Source organism: Eucyclogobius newberryi, unplaced genomic scaffold, assembly GCF_026437365.1.
Source record: "Eucyclogobius newberryi isolate DKJ021-1_F unplaced genomic scaffold, fEucNew1.0.hap1 SCAF_10, whole genome shotgun sequence".
Lineage (NCBI taxonomy): Eukaryota > Metazoa > Chordata > Actinopteri > Gobiiformes > Gobiidae > Eucyclogobius > Eucyclogobius newberryi.
Window position 1 is genome coordinate 27,598,444 of NW_027315724.1, and position 21,744 is coordinate 27,620,187.

The window sequence follows — 21,744 nt, forward strand, 5'->3', positions numbered from 1 at the left end:
TTTTATATCGGTCGCAACAAGGCATCACCATGAGACAATGAGGGCAATAGTGTTGATTATCGTTTACACCTTCTTTAATAAGTCGGGGTAATTCTGTGCGCTTGTCATTGCACTTATTGGTACAAGTGTATAGGGGATATTTTGAATTGATGCCTCTGGCTATCATTAACTATAATAGCACACGAGACAAAGCCAATGCAAAGTGGCTGTAGCAGGTGAGATACTTCTTCTCTTATTCAAATTCTTAACTAGATATTTCAGCGTCTCTGCATAGACATTCTCACTTTATAAATTAGCACAATTGAACATCTAAATAAAGTATCACTCATAACATGTCAAGCTAATAATGGAAGTGTGATTGCCAATCTGCAGCTGTAAGTCCCCTCTACCACCGCATCACATTCATAGGCAACAAAGTGTTTTATCCAATGACTTAAAAACAGTATGCTCTAGAAAGTAGAGTCTAAGTCACACAACCAGATACTAATCGATACTAAAACAAGTATTGAAACTAGAATCAAGTATCAAGTCTGAGAAGGGGGAAAAAATCTGTATAGGAACTATTATAAGGCCACATGAGAAACTGCTATTATTTAGTCTTCAGGTCTTTGCACTGGCTTCAGGCTCAGAGAATGGACTTTAAAGTAGCTCAGCTTGTGTACAAATCTCTCCCTGGCCCACCAAAGAACATCTCAGACATGTTTGTGCCATATGAACCATCTCGGCCAATAGCAGCCCTCAGACTATGTGTATCCGTACCTACAATGGGAATTAAAGACAACTACTGATTTCACTGTCCTCAATATGATTTATTCTCCCTATAATTTGAATACTAAAATTGGATAAATGGAGTTTGAAATATTTTTATTGTTAAAAACTTTTGTGTTTCTGGGAAAGCGTTTTAACTCCTGAGCCACAGCCACAATCTTGAAGCAAAAGAAGCAAAAAGTTCTAAGCAAATACAGTAGGTCTGAGCCTCCTACAGGATAAATGCTGCAGGTGATGTTCTTTCATCTGCAACACAGTATTTAAACCCAACTGATGCAGTCTCTGGCTTCTCATTTCTGAAACAAGCATGTGGAAAGACAAATCCTGTTTGAGAAGGGTCAAATCATTGGCATCAAACAGAGAAAACATCTAAGGAGAAGCAGAAACTAATCTACCACAGATCTGAACCCCAGTGAGAGTGTTTGGGACGAGCACAAGGATTTGTGCAGTGGTCACTCTCTCACAGCATCAATACAAGATCAACTGGTGGAAAATAATCTAACGCTGGATTGAAATACATGTTTTAATATTGCAGGAGCTTATGGAAATTATTTCACAGTGAATGTTTGCTGTAATCAAAGCTAAAGGCGCTCTACAAAATGTGTCCCTTTTTTCCTGTGGCAACTTTTTTTAGTCAGGCAGTGTATTACTTCATTGTAAGAATTGAGAGAAAAATGTTCTGCTATTACTAACACAACTACAGCTGCTACACTACCATTGCCTACTATTTCACAGAGCTCTTCTCTTTTCCTGCAATCTTGGACTGACCATACACAACATGACCTTCTTCAACTTGAAGCATGAAATACAGACAAGTCTATGTTGCTCTAGTCTGACTCAAGTGTCTCTCATATATATATATATATATATATATATATATATATATATATATATATATATATATATATATATATATATATACATATATATACACATATATATATATATATATATATACATATATATACACATATATATATATATATATATATATGTGTATATATATATATATGTATATATATATATATATATATATATATATATATATATATATATATATATATATATATATATATATATAAAGTTACCTGTACTTTTATTTATTTTTTGAGATTAATGTTCCATCAGAGTTTCCATCTTTATTGTACAGACTTCACATAACAAGGGCTCAGGCGCTTCTAAAGCAGACTGTCTCTTCACTGAAATCTCTTCCCTGCTGACTTTCATATTGCGAGAGGGAAGTGCTTAACTAAACAAACCCTACTTTTTCTTTTGAAATACAGTGACCGAGAAGTCTTTTATGACACCTCCAGAGCTGGGGAGATTGGACTGTGTGCATTTAACTACAGACAGATATTCTTGATTTGTTGCCAATGTAAAATGCTGCAGGGTACATTAAAGCAGCTTTTTATTGTGAGGACAGTGAAAGAAATACAGGGAAAACTAAAATATATGTGCGGTTATGGTCTTGCATACTGCCACCCATGTGGCACAGCAACCAATGTGTAACCAATACAAACTGTTCATCCAGTCAAAGGGTGTCGAGCATTTAATAAAGTATAGTTGTGGAGCGGATTGTCAAGATTAAGGTTAAGAGGTTGAAGGGTTAGGGTTATCATTTGATTTATATTTACTCAAATTAACCCACAGATTGTTTAAAATATTACACTATATACACTGCCGGTCCTTATAAGAAGTTGCCACAGTAAAAAAGGGGAACACGCTCTATTATTAGGTAGGACCACCTTTAGCTTTGATTACAGCACACATTCACACATTATTCATTGAAATAAGTATTTTAATATTGCAGAAGCTTGTCAGCTTCTGCAATATTAAAATATTTATTTCAATCCAGTTTTGCATTATTTTCCACCAGTTGATCTTGTATTGATGCTGTGAGAGAGTGACCACTGCACAAATCCTTGTGCTCGTCCCAAACACTCTCACTGGGGTTCAGATCTGTGGTAGATTAGTTTCTGCTTCTCCTTAGATCATTTCTCTGCTTGATGCCAATGATTTGACCCTTCTCAAACAGGATTTGTCTTTCCTCATGCTTGTTTCAGAAATGAGAAGCCAGAGACTGCATCAGTTGGGTTTATACTGTGTTGCAGATGAAAGATCATCACCTGCAGCATTTATCCTGTAGGAAGCTCAACCTACTGTATTTTCTTATTTGAATCCAAGTGACGACTTCTTTTTTGGACAGGCAGTGTATTTGCGATACAATATTAATTTTTATTTCTTAAATGCCATTGATTTATCTTAATGATCTCCTTTCACAACACAGCAATTTAAATGTATTTTACTCTTTTAAACTCTATCCATGTATTAACGTCATGTCATTTTTTATTTATTTTTTATCATTGCACAAAATAAAATTAGTTTTTTTAAACTTAGAGAATTCATCCATTTAAATCAAACCACTGTTTAACGTTTTTGTGCTCTTCGTTTACTACTTTTGTATATTTCTTCCAGAATATAAAAAAATATTGTATTGTATGATCTCATCAGATAAAATACTTTTACAAAAATCATAAAATAAATACTTTTGGCCCAAGAACTGAAGCTTATTTTGTGTAATTATAGAAGAAAAAATAAACAATTTCAGTTCAATCTGTACTCCAAAAAAGTGCTGTTTTGAACCCCCCTGTTGACATTGGGGAAAAGTATTTCTAATATGTTGAAATGAAGCAGCCTACGTGCGTCGGGTGACAAGTTTAGCAGGCACAACACTGCTGCTCATCATGCCACTATCATCAGATTTTTAACTGATTGTGCATGTCAAAAATCATGACTTTTCAATGAGAATGTTTTATTTCACACAGCTGGTCATGGACTTAGATTTTGATGGTCTTGGAATCAATTATAGTGAATAATCCTAAAATATTCCTCCTCACAATAAAAGTCTAAATTTTGATACTGCGACATCCCTAGTTGTAGAGTTACTTTCATAATCATGTTTTTACAATACGGCTTACAAGTATCAGTAAAGTATCAGTCATTTTAGCCTTAATGTTATGAGTTAACTCTTTGTTTAGTTACCAGAAGGATATCAAGTTTGTATTATTCACCCATTCATCTTTTGATTTGATTCTTTTTAAGTCAGGTATTGATGATGTACTAAAACACTGGCATTTTGTTCTCATGGTGTCTCTGAACTAACCGTAAAGCAATATTTTGGACCCGCTTGATTCATAGATGGTTAAAATATAGCAGCAGCAGCAGCAGCAGCGACAAAGTGTGGGCACATTGACATTCCTCTCTCTATCTGGTAATGAAATTGCTTAGCGCTATTGCATCCTTTCAAGCATCACACTGTGCTCGCTCATATGGATTTAATCCTGTTGAGAGGGGCTGTTGCTGAGGGCATTTGGCACAATGCCAGTTTGAAAGTAATCCATTGAGTCTCAAATAAGTTGCCCTATTTCTTGTCTAAATATCTACTTTGGTTCATTGAAAATGTAATTCACTCAAAACCTTGATGTGGTACAATCAAAAGTCAAGATGGAGTGGTGAATAAATGGTATAATAAAATATATGTATCAGTTAGAATTACACAGTTTTTATTTTCAGAAAGTTTCCTCTTGGAACGTTAACATAGGATTATTGTGATCAATTATTTGTTCTTGTTGGGGGTCGCGGATGACTGCAGCCTATCCCAGTGACCTTAGGCGGGGTACACCCTGGACAGGGACCACCTCGTCGCAGGGTTAACACAGCATTTACAAATACAGACAATCTATTTTCGTTTGCAAACCCTAAATTATGCAAACCCACTTCAAAAAATGCTCTGAAACTATAACATTGCTGCCGACTCAATGACAATGGCATTTGACGATAAGGTGAGGAGAGTCTGCTGTTGACATAGCACATAACCTGATGATTTAGATATGGCTATGGATTATAACTCCTTATCTTCTACTCCACACACAATCTTGGACATACAAACCTATTCCCCATATGTTTCAATGCTCTTTCACAACTTCCTCCAATTCACATTTGTTTTTTTGCACACATTTCATCAGAAACCTCACCTTCTTTGAGCATTTTGAGCTTTGCCAGTTTGAACCACAAAGGATGGCTTTTCCAAATCACCTGTCAACAGTTCACCAATGTGTTTTTGGTCGATACAGACCAGTGCAGACAAAGCAACATTTACTACCCCATTTTTAAGTACCGTAATTTTCAGGCTGTACAGAGAAAAAATTCTACAAAGAAAAAATAAATGCTACATATACCTGATCAATAGTTGTAACATGAGATATTTACACATAGTACACAGTAGTTATGTCTTTTGAACCCGGGGTCTCGCAGCGCACCTGCAGCTGAATTGTAATAAAACACAGCATCTTGAAGCTTAACAAACAGAAAAGACATCACAGCTGTCCCTACTGTCCCCTCTGTCCTTGATTACTCTGTGTGAGCTGATTTACCTGTGTCTTCACATCTGGATCATCTGCTCTTGAGCTTGTGCTTAGCGAGTGAGTGTTGCCAAACCAAATGTTCCATCAGTTTACTAATTGATAATCTTGGATTATAAGGATTTCGGCACAACAGCAGAAAGGGTAATACATGGAGTTTTCTGGTGTTTTGGGAGTGACTGGACAGTTTAATCTGCCATTTCACTTATGAAGAGGCTGTTTACTGGTACTTCTCATCTATAGTTTTTCTTTAAATCCAAATAATTTTGAGTTTTTAATAGTGTCCTTTTAATCAAAGGATCGACGCACAGGGCTTTTCTTTAGTCAGCCAAAGATTACTTTTGTTGACTACAGCCTTAGTTGATGTTAATGTGCAACAGTGCTTTTCAATTTCTCTGTCTATTTAGTGTGTATTAGTCTCATTACGATATACTGTACACAAGGCCGTGGGAAGGTAGGGTGCTGGCATGGATCGCCCTTCGTGTATCACTTTGGCGTGGTCAGTGCATCAGTCTGTGAGCACAAGTAGGAACTAATGTGTGGCCTATGGCATATATGGCATTTAAGATGAGACACATTGAAATTCAATTCAATAAAATGTAATTTTGTATTGCCTGAAATCACAACAGCAGTTGCCTCGAAGGGAACTGTTCATAGGAATTTAGCAATGTCCCAGCGTCCCCTGTCCTTAGACAAATGTCCCAACGTCCCCTGTCCTTTGACCCTCCTTCTCCGCAAGGAAAAAGTACAAAACATATCTGGGATAAAGTTGAAACCTCACAGAGTTCTACAGTAAAGGATAGATCTGACTACCTCGGACGAACAGGCGGACGCCACAATTTGCAGATAAAAGATGGGACATCATATTCTGTGAGTGTCAACAACATCAAGCTTGTAAGTGTCTCCCGTCTGACTGTGTGCTTATAACATACATGAAAGGAAGAAGGCTGGATAACACCCAGGACACTGGGTTCACAGAAGCATTTCACCATTTTCTTTTTCCACGCACAAAGTGATAGAGTGGAATTTTTCTAAACACACTTGACTTTGCTCTGCGAAGCCAAATAAGGATCGATGAATGTTGAATTCACTACAGCCGAATGTCATAAGTACTAGCTGTCCGTTTCCCTTCATAGTTCTGGTTTATGTGATTGGATTATTGGGCAGTTTAATGTGACGGACAATGGTGTGTTGATTTGCAAAGGTACGCACTGTGGACACTGCAGCTGGGACAGAGAACAGAGATCAGTATGTGTGAGCTCCTCTGTCTCCTGCAGCTGGTGCATTCCGAGTGGGGTGTGGCCCCTGTGCATCAGGGTCATCAGGATATGCACGTGCGTTTTTGCCAATAGCACTGCCCTAAACACGGACTGTTGTGGCTGTTGACGGTGCATTTGATCACATTTTAATTCATTTAATCAAACCTTCAATCTTCAAACCGTACAGGTTACCATGGAAACGTGTGTCAAAGGGGGTTGCTCTTGTGAAAATACAGAGGAGCACATAAGCTGGCACCATGTCAAGCCACGTGTCATTAAAGTCCGACAGGGTGTAATTATTCTGCGCTGATTAATACCTTCTATCATTGTAACACACTCATTATTTCAGCCTGCTTTGTCCGATCAGCTGCGCTTGTCTTTGTACTTCCAAAACTTTTAGAACAGTACTTGTCAATAAAAAGCCCTACTTTTAGAGAGACACGCAGTTATATTAACTATTATGGACAGTTTCTAATCCATCATTCCTAGTTCATCTGTAGAGGTTAAATTACCTAATCACATCTGATACAAGCTTTGACAAAGCCTCATGGATGAGAGGCCAAAGAGCTTCAACTTTTGTTACTGTACTTTTCACAGGACAATGTTGTTGTATTGGACTGGTTTCGAGTAAAATGTATGAATCAGTATTAGTTTTAACTAGTTTCACTCTCAAAACTATACAAGATTACTCTGATCGCTCTGGAATAGTCACGTAATCGGACATGGATTTACACAAACATGATTTACTTTGGAATTTGAAAGAAAATGTGTCACAATCATTCGAAAATTTGCTTATTACTGTACTTTCTGTGCACATTCTGTCTTAACTCGGTGCCAGAATGAAATGACCATGTTGTCTGTCATATTTCTTCATTTCGTCCAGTTATCCAGAAGACATTGTCAGTAGAGCCTTCTAATCACAAATTGTTACAACTCTTATTGAAATAGTGTTCTCGTGCATGGTTGTTGACAGGCCGTGCGTTTAATCTGAATATAATGATGAATGTAACCATTATATTCTGCAAAAGATTATGATTTCAAGTGTGAAATGCATATCTCCAGTTGAAGGACCATGGATTAATTCAATTACCACAACAGAGCCACACACATTTGCATCGGGAGGTTCTATCTTCCTACAACATTGCAAAAGAAACAGAAGGCATTACAAGCTCGGGAGAGATTGTGGCAGGATTTTGAAGTTGCACGCTCCGCACGGATGATGGAATTGACAAGGTTATTTTGGGACGAAGAAAATGCATTGTGATTAACGGGACCAAAGAAAGTGCTCAGAAGACCGTAGCAAGAAAGTGGATAGACCGTTTGATGCAATACCTTTAAATTAGTGCTCCTATCATAGATGCCGCATAGATCCCAGGCCTGCTTCATCATGCACACTCACTACACAGGATAACACCTTAAATCACGCTTAGAGTCGCGTCATTCGTGACACCGGCGCCCATAAAGCAAGTCTTACAACCAGCTGATGGGCGGGAACGAGGATCTATCTTAGGCACTAAACTTTAAAGTCACATTTAACGGCATCAAGTTCAGGCCAAACGATCGACCATTTATATCGTCTCATAATGTCATTGTAGCTTTAACGTCCAGATAAGACATATTTATACTGAGCAGTTAAACAGGTGAAGTCAATGTTGTTTTCCATCTTGAGTTGGATTAGTTCATACAATTAGCTCAACAACAGATTTTAAACTTACTTTACTGTTTTGTGAGCTTGAATATGAACTCAATGTGATAAAAAAAACTGACAGTGGCTCAGTGGTTAGAGGTGCAGATCAGTCCACCCCAGGGCTGCTGTGGCTACGGAGTGAATTAATAATGTATTGTAAAGCCCTTTGAGTGTCTTTAAAGTCACTGTAGTGTTTTTAATTGTATTTTGTATAATGGGTTGGGCAATGTTGTCAAAAAAATATTATTTGAGGTTTAATTATCAGACAAATGTGAAATGTCCGTCAAATGAATCATAAAAGGCCAGAAATATCACCTAGCAAACACCGATCTACATGTCACACACAAAAGATAGCATCCCAAGTAATAACAGAGAATACATATAAATGACTGGAGATTCATAGAGTTAGCCGCCTTGATCGCCCTTGGGATAAAAGAATTCTTAAAGATATTTTATTTTTCTGATCTTACTCTACGCCTCCTTCCAGAAAGTAAAAGTTCAAAGTGGCTGTGCAAAGGAACGTTTTCCTTTAGGGCTCTTCATAGACTCTGAAGCCATCCCACGATATGTGAGCTCATGTTCACGATGCTCTACAGTTTGTTCTGTTTTTTGTTTTGTTTTTTTAAATCAGCTTTTTTTTTTAAATTTTATATAAAAGATACCGTATTTTCCGGACTATGTGTCACACCTTTTTTTATAGTTTGGCCGGGGTGCGACTTATATTCCGGAGCGACTTATATGTCATATTATTAACTCGTTATTTTCACACTGGCAACCGCATTTCACATGTAGTTTATTTTCACACTGAATCTGCACTTCCTCTACCTCCGGAGTTTGTGGAGTTGTTTAGAAGTGACACTGAGGAAGAATAATTCAATGGAGTTAGTTATTTGGGGTAATACTGATGCTTTGGTAAACTTGTTGGCATGTTGTTTATGCTATAGTTATTTGAATAACTCCGGTGCAATTCATAGTCCGGAAAATACGGCATACACATTTTGCATGTCTTCAAAACGACATTCTCAATGTTATTTAAATTTCAACATATTGCCCAACTCTATTTATATATCACATATGTACAGTAAATATATTTGACTGACCTTGCCCCAAAGTAATTGATAACTGAATTTTTACATGATATTTATCAAATTGTGTCACTAATTTTTCAAAATAGTACCGTTCATCACAAAGTCACAGCAAGAAGTAAAGAAAAAGAACACACACATTTGAATTTCCTCCCAAAAAACATTGAGCCTTCTTCCATTTTTGCTGTTGTTGATGATGATGATGATGATGATGTTGTTGTTGTTGTTGTTGTTGTTGATGTTGTTGTTGATGATGATGATGATGATGATGATGATGATGATGATGTTGTTGTTGTTGTTGTTGTTGTTGTTGATGTTGTTGTTGATGATGATAATGATGTTGATATGGGGTTGTTGTTATTTTTGATGTTGTTGATGATGATGATGTTGATGATGATGATGATGTTGTTGTTGATGCTGTTGTTGTTGTTGTTGTTGATGATGATGATGATGATGATGATGATGATGATGATGATGATGTTGTTGTTGTCGATGATGTTGTTGTTGATGATGATAATGATGTTGATATGGTGGTTGTTGTTGTTTTTGATGTTGATGATGTTGTTGTTGTTGTTGTTGATGATGATGATGATGATGATGATGATGATGATGATGATGATGAAAGATGTTGTTGATGAAAGATGTTGTTGATGTTGACGATGACGATATCTGGTCATTTTGATGAAAAGCTGATTGTCGTTCTTTTGAGATGTTTTATTTTTGTTACTTCACCGTTTGAACAACACATTTAGCATTGTGTTTACTCTAACATTTAAATGGTGGAAAATCACGTTGTAATGATTCCAAACCACGAGTTGTTCTGATATCTGTCTGTCTGTTTCTCTTTCACCAGATCCAGAACGCAGATGATGTTTTGATTACTCCCTTGGAAAAATTTAGAAAGGAGCAAATTGGTGTGGCGAAGGTAAGAGACCACCTACACACACTTAGCATAGGAACAGTGGGTGGGGTTTCATGCTCTCGCCTCGTCACCCCTTCATGGCTCCTCCACGTTATTTGGAGCATAAAGAAATGCAAATTTTAATGAGGGCCTTACATAAATGTTCTTTGATTCAAGTGATATTAATGTTGCCAACGCTGTACTTATGTGGCCTATTAGCATTAGACGATAAATGCATATTGTAACCCACTGCTGATTATACAAGAAGGTCCACAGTACATACAGTGGTCGCGTAATTGTCATCTATGTAACAAAACAATCATAAAATGCCTGTGAATATTAGATTTTTACAATGTTTGATCAAAATGAAGCTAAAAAGATGCACATGAAAACATCTATGTGCAATTAAACTGGTTAATTACACATTTTTAGTGTATTAATTTGAGTGAAACTAATTTTCTATTTTCTCTCAGCACTAGATACTTTTGTGCTCACTACACTGCTTGGACTGTTAGACCATACGCTATACACTCCCATCAATAGTTGAGGCGTAGTTTGGTGCTTAGAGGCATGCTATAGTTCCACAGTGGGTGCACGCAGGAGCAGGAGCTGACTACAGAGAACAGTGTGGGTTCATAGCTACCAGCCATGCTTTCATTCACAGCCAAAGCAGAAGAGTCAAATGAAAGTAGAGGTGCCCAGTTTGTGGTCATTCCCTGGGTGAGATCACACATGCACATGCAGATCCCTCCCACAAGTTTCTGCTTCTTTGTCTCTAAGCCCCACTGTTGGTTGGACCTTTGCTATGAATCATATGCACATCCTTACTTAGTATTGACTATGTGAGTTTGTCTGTCCATTAAAGTCACTTGTTCCGTTTGCAAGGGAAAAGGAGCTCATTAATCTTCTCTCCTACATTACTATTCTCACATTCAAACTAGAAACATGAAACAACTGATACTAGTGCTGATAAAGCTCAAGATCATTTTCAAACTGTTCACAAAAGGTCAAATGCGAATGTATTTTTTTAGCATTGAGTGAGAGAGAGAGAAAAAAGCGTATATAGTTTCAATACTAGTTTTTGTATTGAATAGTATCTGATTTTATATACGTTTGACTACCCTACTGCCCAGGCAGCAGAAACTTCAGTCGGCCAACTTTGTATTTCTAACGATAACAGCTACTGTAGCTTGTAATATTCTTTTGTTTTTACTAACTTCTGAGACTAACTTTGTCGTTTAGTCGATAAAGTTAGATAAGATAAGATAAGATAATCCTTTAATGTCCACACATGGGGAAATTTCAGAGTTACAACGCAGTAGATACAGGGGGAAAGGACAGATAACTTAAACTAAACAAAACAAAAAACTCTTATTAGCAAAACTCCTCTCATATCTTAATAGGGAGTGGAGGGGGGAAATAAAAAGATAAAAATAAAAATAAAAGTAAAGTAAAGTGAAAATAGCTAGCGTAAGACTACATAAGACTAATACTAATGGTAAGTTAACACTCTTATTTACATCAGTTATATGCACATGAAAAGGTAAAGTAATTATTTTCTATTAATTTGAAAGGATTTATGTTGACAACAGCTGAAAAGACGAGGTGGTCTTGTCGGTGCACTTTGGGTACAGATGGTCAAATCATAGAGATGTCAAATTGTCAAAAGAATCGATGGCCAGCTATCTAAACTACATACTCATTTGATCAGGTATCTCAAATAGGATGGAGATTGAGGGGGTTTAAAGTTTTGATTTTTACCTGCAGTACTAAAAGACAACATGGTAATGACCCTAAACCTAAATAAATGGCTCTTATTTTGTATAGAAAATTTGTGTTTTAATGATCATTGTTGTGTTGAAATCAGTATTGAGTATCAGGCCTCTTTCTATGGACTGAAATTGATTTTGAAATGTTAGCATTGTAACAAACTAGTATCATCCTACTTATACATCGTCATTTTGCTTTCCCGTCTCCGGTTGTAGAATTGTGATGCAGGCGGACTCGGGCAGGAGACATTCTAGCCTAGATACACAAGCACTGCTGCTTTATTCTGTCCATAATTAAATCAAACATTTTGCTGTCTTTCCCTCGATGCCCAGCGTTCCATCTCATTTCTTCTGTTTACAGAATGGTTCCTTAAAAGCCACAACCCCAGTTACTCCCACTACCTCTTCACTTCCCCCGACCACTTCTCCCTAATTGCTCGCTCTCCGCTGGCGGCCCATCCCCCACCGAACATTAACTCAACCAGAGAGAGAGATAAAAGCAGGCATCACGAGTGGCTGAGCAACTTTCCACAGTTCGCTGAAATTTGAGATTTGCCGCTGCCTTACCCAGTCCAGTTTTTGTGCTTCATGTGTCTTCCCGAGTCACTCTGCCAAGCGAGGAGGCTGCCCTTATTTGGGTATGCTGAGAATAATCCCGCTGAGGTCATGGAGCAGTGTAGCAGCTTTTAGTGGCTCCCACACTGCAGCAGATTGAACACAGGACAATTCAGGCTCACACGGCTTCATACAAGGCTAAACCAACTGTTTGGAAGAAAACGCTTGGAATCTGTGCAACAAATACATGAAAGGAGTGTGAACAACAACAGTGGAAATCTGTATGTGTTCAATGCAGTACAAACCATATACAAGCCTCACATAATGTTTGCAGACATCCATTACCTAACATGAAAAGAATGTTTGTCTGGTCATTCCAGGGCAGATTTAACCCTCTTAAAGTAAATTATTGTTTCCTTAATGGGTTTTCTGTGCTTATTTTAGAAGTGATTAGGGCCTGAACTTCATTTAACCTCAAATAGAATAGTTCTGGACATTGCATTTTTGGATCCACAAATATTTGGCAAAGTCATTTTTTTCTTTAACCCATGATCAACTATTGAAAGAAAGATAAAGACAACGTTCACTGTTGCATTGTTAACAGGCCAGGACAAAAACGTGACTTGATCAAATTTGAGACTAACACACAAACAACACCACCAACAATACAAGTGCATTTGAATCAACATCACCTTTGAACACAAAATAGGAGACCAGAAAACCCAGAAGTGATTTGTTTTTTTGTTATTGCATATTCCCAAAGCATATGTGCACTAAACTTGTATAAATGAATGGAGACAAGCAGGTGGCCAAGTTACAGGTGAGATCTGTGGAGAGGCGACCCCACTCACAGTAAGAATGTGTGATTTTCAAGTATAATGAAATAAAAATGTCCCAAACTATGGAACAGTCTAGCAAAAGCCATAACATTTCCATTTAGAGAAGCAGATGGCAGATTCTCTACCTGAAAATATACACCGTGCACCTTTAAATATGTAAACAAATCATGTTTAAAAGAGTTGCATACAGTGGATGGAAATAAATATAGACTAGACTAATATTTACTTATTTTTTATCATGACTCATGTTCGTGTTTCAAGGTTTGCAAATGCAGACCCAGAGACACTTTTCCAGAACAGAAGAGCGATGCAAACAGAATCAGATGAGAATTAGAATGCCAATCCATAACTTGAGCCTCTTCATTCTTCACTGCAAACACAAACTTGGGGAATTCTTATCTTGTTGTGATATTGCATTGCGCTTAAATCTCGAAATATAGCCACGAATAGAGATCAATGCAAGGATACACTGCCATATATAACAACCAGCTTGAGGCGCAACTTTATAACTTTTCTGGAATACAACTATTCCATAAAAACCCTGGGATTTCCATCAAGATCTCTAGGCCAAGGTAAGTGCTGTATGTGCTGCACATGACTGAAGCTGCCAGCACCACGCTCTGCCTTTGAACATACTGCTGCAGAAAGCAAAGTGTCAAAGCCTCTGCAGGGAAATGTTATTATTACCATGCCACATAATATTAATACAATCCAGGTTTAGTGAGTAATGCCGCCAACACAGTTATAGCTGTAGATAACTGAGAACATCAGACAAAAGGATGAAATACAGTCCATGGTTTAGAAAACAGATACGATCAAATCCCATGAATTACATTTTGTTATTAGATGTTTGTCTTCAAACTGTTTTTTATCTAACCACTAAAGCAGAGACACAAAGAAAATGATTTTTGAAATGAATGTAATTACTTGTGGGCAGCGGAGTTTGCCCGTTTGAAGAAAGCAGCCAAGCACTGACTTAATATACTAAATTGCTTTTTGCATAATACTCACTAAATGTAACTTTATATCACCTCACAAAGTTATGATGCACTACCACTACTAGCACTATTACCACTGCTACCACTACTACTACTACTACTACTACTGCTGCTGCTGCTGCTACTGCTGCTGCTACTACTACTACTACCACTACTACTACTACTACTACTACTACTACTAATACTACTACTACTACTGCTGCTGCTGCTACTGCTGCTGCTACTACTACTACTACCACTACTACTACTACTACTACTACTACTACTACTACTACTACTACTACTACTACTACTGCTACCACTGCTACTACCATTACTACTACTACTACCACTACTACTACTACTGCTGCTGCTGCTGCTACTGCTGCTGCTGCTACTACTACTACTACTACTGCTACCACTGCTACTACCATTACTACTACTACTTCCACTACTACTACTACTGCTGCTACTGCTGCTGCTGCTACTACTACTACTACTACTACTACTACTACTACTACTACTACTACTACCACTGCTACTACCATTACTACTACTACTACTACTACTACTACTACTACTACTACTACTACTACTACCACTGCTACTACCATTACTACTACTACTACTACCACTACTACTACTACTACTGCTGTTGCTGCTGCTGCTGCTGCTGTTGCTGCTGCTACTGCTGCTGCTACTACTACTACTACTACTACTACTACTGCTGCTGCTGCTACTGCTGCTGCTGCTACTACTACTACTACCACTACTACTACTACTACTACTACTACTACTACTACTAGGCAAGGCAAGGCAAGTTTATTTATTGAGCACATTTCATACACAAGGCAATTCAAAGTGCTTCACAGCAGGAAAAATGCATTCAAATCACAAAGAAATTACAGAAACAGAAATACAATAAAATTAACTAATTTAAAAATTATCAATCCAACTGATTTTCTAAACTAATAAAATCACAAACAAAAGAGAAGAGTGCAAAGAAAAAATCCTTTCAGTCATATGCGCAGCTAAACAAAACTGTTTTTAGCTTAGATTTGAACATTGTCAGAGTAGAAGCCTGTCTCACATCTTCAGGAAGACTGTTCCAGATTTTAGCTGCATAAAACTGAAACGCAGATTCCCCATGTCTGGGCACCAGCAGGAGGCCGGTCCCTGAGGTCCTCAGAGTCCGAGATGGTTCATATGGCACTAACATATCCAAGATGTACTTTGGTGCTAGGCCATGGAGAGACTTGTACACAAGCAGAGCTGCTTTAAAGTCTATTCTCTGAGCCACAGGGAGCCAGTGCAGAGACCTGAGAACAGGACTAATGTGATCATACTTCCTGGTTCTAGTCAGGACCCGAGCAGCAGCGTTCTGGATGTACTGCAGCTGTTTTACAACTCGTTTGGAGAGGCCAGTGAGCAGGCCGTTACAGTAGTCTAATCTACTGGAGACAAACGCATGGATAAGTCTCTCTAAATCTGGTTTTGACACTATATTTTTGATTTTGGCAATGTTTTTTAGATGGTAAAAAGCTGCTGATGTTATTGATTTGACGTGGCTATTAAAGTTCAAGTCTGAGTCCATTATTACCCCCAGATTTCTAATTTGGTTTGTAGGTTTTAGAGGGAGACTCTGGAGGTGACCGCTAACACTTTCTCTTTGTTTCTGTGGGCCAAAAACGATTATTTCAGTCTTGTCTGAGTTCAGCTGGAGAAAGTTGTTTTGCATCCACAAACTGATCTGTTGGATGCAGTGACAGAGTGAATCTACTGGTCCATAGTCACCTGCCGATAGTGAAACATAGATCTGAGTGTCGTCTGCATAATTGTGATAGGACACATTTTCACTGCGTATCAACTGACCTAACGGCAGCATGTAGAGGTTGAACTGAAGGGGACCCAGGACTGACCCTTGGGGCACTCCACAGGTCAGGGTCATGTGGTCTGAGACACAGCTACCAATTTCAACAAAGTACTTCCTGTCTTCCAGATAGGACCTTAACCAGTTTAGGGCAGTGCCAGTGATGCCCACCCAGTCCTCTAGTCTCTGTAAGAGGATCCCATGATCGACAGTGTCAAAAGCAGCACTCAGATCTAACAGAATTAAGACTGAGGCTTTGCCCGTGTCAGTGTTCAGGCGGATGTCATTTGTCACCTTGACAAGAGCAGTCTCAGTGCTGTGATGAGGTCTAAAACCTGACTGAAAAACATCAAATGAGTTGTTTATTAGGGTTCATGGGAGTTTGCCCAACCAGTCCACATGTGCTTTGTGGATCTGGAGAAGGCTTTCGACCGTGTCCCTCGGGGTGTCCTTTGGGGGGGGCTCCGGGAGTACGGGGTCCGGGGCCCTTTGCTCAGGGCTGTCCGGTCCCTGTATGACCGGAGCAGGAGCTGTGTTCGCATTGCCGGCAGTAAGTCAGACCTGTTCCCAGTGCATGTTGGGCTCCGCCAGGGCTGCCCTTTGTCACCAGTTCTGTTCATAATTTTTATGGACAGAATTTCTAGGCGCAGTCAGGGGTCGGAGGGTGTCCGGTTTGGGGACCACAGGATCTCATCTCTGCTGTTTGCAGACGATGTTGTCCTGATGGCTCCATCAAACCCGGACCTGCAACATGCACTGGGACGGTTTTGCAGCCGAGTGTGAAGCGGCTGGGATGAGAATCAGCACCTCCAAATCCGAGGCCATGGTTCTCGACCGGAAAAAGGTGGCTTGCCCTCTCCAGGTGGGTGGGGTGTCTTTGCCCCAAGTGGAGGAGTTCAAGTATCTCGGGGTCTTGTTCACGAGTGAGGGAAGGATGGAGCGTGAGATCGACAGGCGGATCGGTGCAGCGGCTGCAGTGATGCAGTCGCTGCATCGGACTGTTGTGGTGAAGAGGGAGCTGAGCCGAAAGGCAAAGCTCTCTATTTACCGGTCGGTCTACGTTCCTACCCTCACCTATGATCGCGGATACAAGCGGTCGAAATGAGTTTCCTCCGCCGTGTGGCTGGGCGCTCCCTTAGAGATAAGGTGAGGAGCTCGGCCACACGGGGGGAGCTCGGAGTAGAGCCGCTGCTCCTCCATGTCGAGAGGAGCCAGCTGAGGTGTCTCGGGCATCTATTCCGGATGCCTCCTGGGCGCCTCAGGCATGTTTCAGGCATGTCCCACCGGGAAGAGGCCCCGGGGAAGACCCAGGACACGCTGGAGAGACTATGTCTCTCGGCTGGCCTGGGAACGCCTCGGGATCCCCCCGGAGGAGTTAGAGGAAGTGTCTGGGGAGAAGGAAGTCTGGGAGTCCCTGCTCAGACTGCTGCCCCCGCGACCCGGCCCCGGATAAAGCGGCAGAAGATGGATGGATGGATGGATGGAGTTGTTTATTAAGAGGAAATCTGTGAGCTGTTGGTAAACAACCTTTTCAAGGACTTTGCCCAAAAATGGCAGATTAGAAATGGGCCGGTAATGACTCAGTACTGCGGCATCAAGAATGCTCTTCTTTAGGAGAGGCTTTATGACCGCAGTTTTCAAAGACATTGGGAATGTTCCAGATTGAAGCGACATGTTAACTATGTGAGTGAATGGTGCTAACAAACTGTTCAGCACAGACTTTAGAAATCTGGTGGGTAACACATCAAGGCAGCATGTAGATGAACTCAGACTGGTGATGATCTCATGGACAGTTTTGTCAGTTACTGGTGCAAAGTGAGTTAGCTCTAAGTGTCTTGGTGGTTTTAGGGTAATTTTTTGCATTGTGGGATTCATAGCATTTTTAATGCCCTGAACTTTGTCATTAAAGAATAATGCAAACTCATTACACTTGGATGTGGAAATGAGTTCTAACGGCAGCTGAGCTGGAGGGTTTGTTAATCTGTTTACTGTGGCAAACAGGACACGCGAGTTGTTACTGCAGCTTCCAATTATTTCAGAAAAATATCTTTCCCTAGTTCTACATAAGATTAGGTTGTACATGTTCAGCTTTTCTTTGTAAATCTCTTTTTGAACCTGGAGCTTTGACTTGCGCCATTTCCGTTCGGCCCTGCGGCACTCCCTTTTCTGTGCCCTGACCGAATCATCATTTCTCCACGGCGCCTTCTGCTTATTTTTAACCATTTTAGCCTTTATAGGGGCGTTGGTGTCCAGAACATTCAAAACACTAGATGTAACAGAGTTCAACAAATCATTTACATTAGAACATGAGACATTTTCAAAGTCTATCATTTCCATAAACAGTGCACCTGTGCCATCACTTATATGTCTCCTCTGAACAACTGCAGGACCAACCGGAGGTTGGGGAGAAACAGACAGGTCAAAGAAGACACAGAAATGATCAGACAGAGCAACATCGATCACATTAACATTTGAAATATTTACCCCCTTTGTAATTATGAGATCTAGAGTGTGTCCTTTGCTGTGGGTGGGGCCTCTCACATGCTGAGTAAGACTGAAGGTTTCAAGGACAGCATCAAGCTCTTTAGCATTTCTGTCACAAATATTATCAACATGCACATTGAAATCACCTGTAATGACCAAACCATCAAAGTCTGTGCATATGACTGAAAGCATCTCAGTAAAATCATCAATAAAACTTTGGCAGTGCTGGGGAGGCTTGTATAAAACAATGAAGAGAATGGATGGAGACCGTTTTAGCTCCATTTTAAAGAATACATACTCAAATGATGAAAACACCCCAAAAGACAACCTGCGGGTAATTATTTCATCTCTAAAGACAGCACAGACTCCACCCCCTTTTTTGTTTTTTCTCGTATTTTAGATTCAAACTTAAAGTTGGGTGGAGCAGATTCTATCAGAACTACATTTCCTGTGTTTTTGTCAAGCCATGTTTCAGTTAAAAACATAAAATCAAGATTATAAGAAGAAATAAAATTATTTATTAAGAGAGATTTGTTACATAAGGATCTGACATTTAGCACAGCAAGTTTCAGACTAGTTTCAGTGGGACTGGGCTTTATCTTTTCACAGGGAATATGAATCACATTTCTCAGATTGGGCCTGACTCGCATTTTGTTTTTCCATCTGTGTGACGATATGACTACAGAAATAGCACTAGGGGGGCTCTTTTTACATAGGGCGCCGGGTTGGTTTGATTTTTAATGTGACAATAAGTCCCGGCAACGCTGAGACCCAGTGCATCCTAGCTATGGGAGATACCAGGTAAAAGGCGAGGTTGGATGGGTGGTGGGGCTTTTGTAGCCAAGGAGAGTTTGGGACCAGGTGAGAGGCGAGGGGGGATGGGTGGTGGGGCTTTTGTTGGTGTAGTCGGCATAGCCCTTGCTATATTGGGCGTGAGTGGAGCCATCTTAATGCCTGATTTGATCAGACTTTCAAAATGGCTGGGAAGGCCCATGGGTGAGAGTGGAGATGAGAAGGAGAATGATGAATCTTTAGTGGGAGTAGATGTTGCAGGGGGAACCCAGGGCTGGTGTGAAGGCAGGGGCGATGACAGGGATGTTGTTGGGCTTGTCACAGATGGGTCCAAGGCCTTTGAAGATTGTTCCTTTGCTGGAGGCGGTGGAGGTGAATGTGGAGCAGCTGGAGCTGAATCCTTTGCTGGTGGTGGTGGAGCAGCTGCTGATGAATCCTTTGGTGGAGGCTGAGGTTGTGGTGCTTTTGATGTTGAAACATTGGCTCGGTCTCTGGCTGAGGGAGCAGGAATTCTTCTCACATTCCTCTCTTCTCTAACTATCTGCTCAGGACCCTGTCCAGGCCCAGTCCAATGCCTCAGAGCGTGGAGCAGGTTCTCTGTCAGCACCCTCACTCCACCTTTGCATAGGTGGGGGCCATTTCTCTTAAACAGGTCCTCTCGTTTCCAGAATAGATAGAAGTTCTCAATGTAGTGTAGTCCTCTCGGGGAAGACTCTTTGGACAGCCATGTGTTCAGCTGAAGAAGCCGGCTAAACTTGTTTATCCTCCTGTCGATGTTTGGAAGAGGTCCACTTATGAAAGTTTTGATTTCCATTTTATCAAGCACGTCGAATAACTTCAAGAAGTCTTTTTTCAAAACTTCAGTCTGTTCCCGCTGCATGTCCACTGCACCCACCTGCACAATCAGCTGTTTAGCTCCTCCATGCTTAGCCATAATATTTGGAAGGAGTGACGTTATCTCAGAAACAGTGGCGCTACTACTACTACTACTACTACTGCTGCTGCTGCTGCTACTGCTGCTGCTGCTGCTGCTGCTGCTGCTGCTGCTGCTACTACTACTACTACTACTACTACTACTACTACTACTACTACCACTGCTACTACCATTACTACTACTACTACCACTACTACCACTACTACTACCACTGCTACTACCACTCTACTACTACCACTACTACTACTACCACTGCTACTACCACTGTTACTACCACTACTACTACTACTACTACTACTACTACTACCACTGCTACTACCACTCTACTACTACCACTACTACTACTACTACTACTACTACTACTACCACTGCTGCTACCACTACTACTACTACTACTACCACTACTACTACTACTACTACTACTACTACCACTGCTACTACTACTATTACCACTGCTACTACCACTACTACTACTACTACTACTACTACTACAACTACCACCACTACTACTACTACTACTACTACTACTACTACTACTACTACTACCACTGCTACTACCATTACTACTACTACTACTACCACTACTACTACCACTACTACCACTGCTACTACCACTCTACTACTACCACTACTACTATCACTGCTACTACTACTACTACTGCTGCTGCTGCTGCTGCTGCTGCTACTGCTGCTGCTACTACTACTACTACTACTACTACTACTACTACTACTACTACTACTACTACTTCTACTACTACTACTACTACTACTGCTGCTGCTGCTGCTGCTGCTGCTGCTGCTGCTGCTACTACTACTACTTACCATTACTACTACTACTACCACTACTACTACTACTACTACCACTGCTACTACCACTGCTACTACCACTACTACTACTACTACTACTACTACTACTACTACTACTACTACTACTACTACTACTACTACTACTACTACTACTGCTGCTGCTGCTGCTGCTGCTGCTGCTGCTGCTGCTACTACTACTACTTACCATTACTACTACTACTACCACTACTACTACTACTACTACCACTGCTACTACCACTGCTACTACCACTACTACTACTACTACTACTACTACTACTACCACTGCTACTACTACTATTACCACTTCTACTACCACCACTACTACTACTACTACTACTACTACTACTACTACCACTGCTGCTACCTCTACTACTACTACTACTACCACTACTACTACCACTGCTACTACCACTACTACTACTACTACTACTACTACTACTACTACAACTACTGCTACTATTAGTACTACTGCTACTACTACCACTGCTACTGCTACTACTACTACTACGACTACTGCTTCTACTACTACTACTACTACTACTAATACTACTATTGATCAATAATAATGTTTGTTC

The 21,744-nt window shown here is 40.1% G+C and overlaps 1 protein-coding gene across 2 annotated transcripts in view; it reads left to right on the forward strand.

Moving 5' to 3' along the window:
• The window catches only part of arhgap42b (Rho GTPase activating protein 42b), a 92,150-nt gene that overhangs the window by 40,319 nt on the left and 30,087 nt on the right, over positions 1-21,744 (forward strand). For both annotated transcript variants that reach the window (XM_072453029.1, XM_072453030.1), the window contains exon 4: positions 10,074-10,145. In XM_072453029.1, the coding sequence (XP_072309130.1) occupies positions 10,074-10,145 (72 nt within the window). The remainder of the gene's footprint in view (positions 1-10,073; positions 10,146-21,744) is intronic.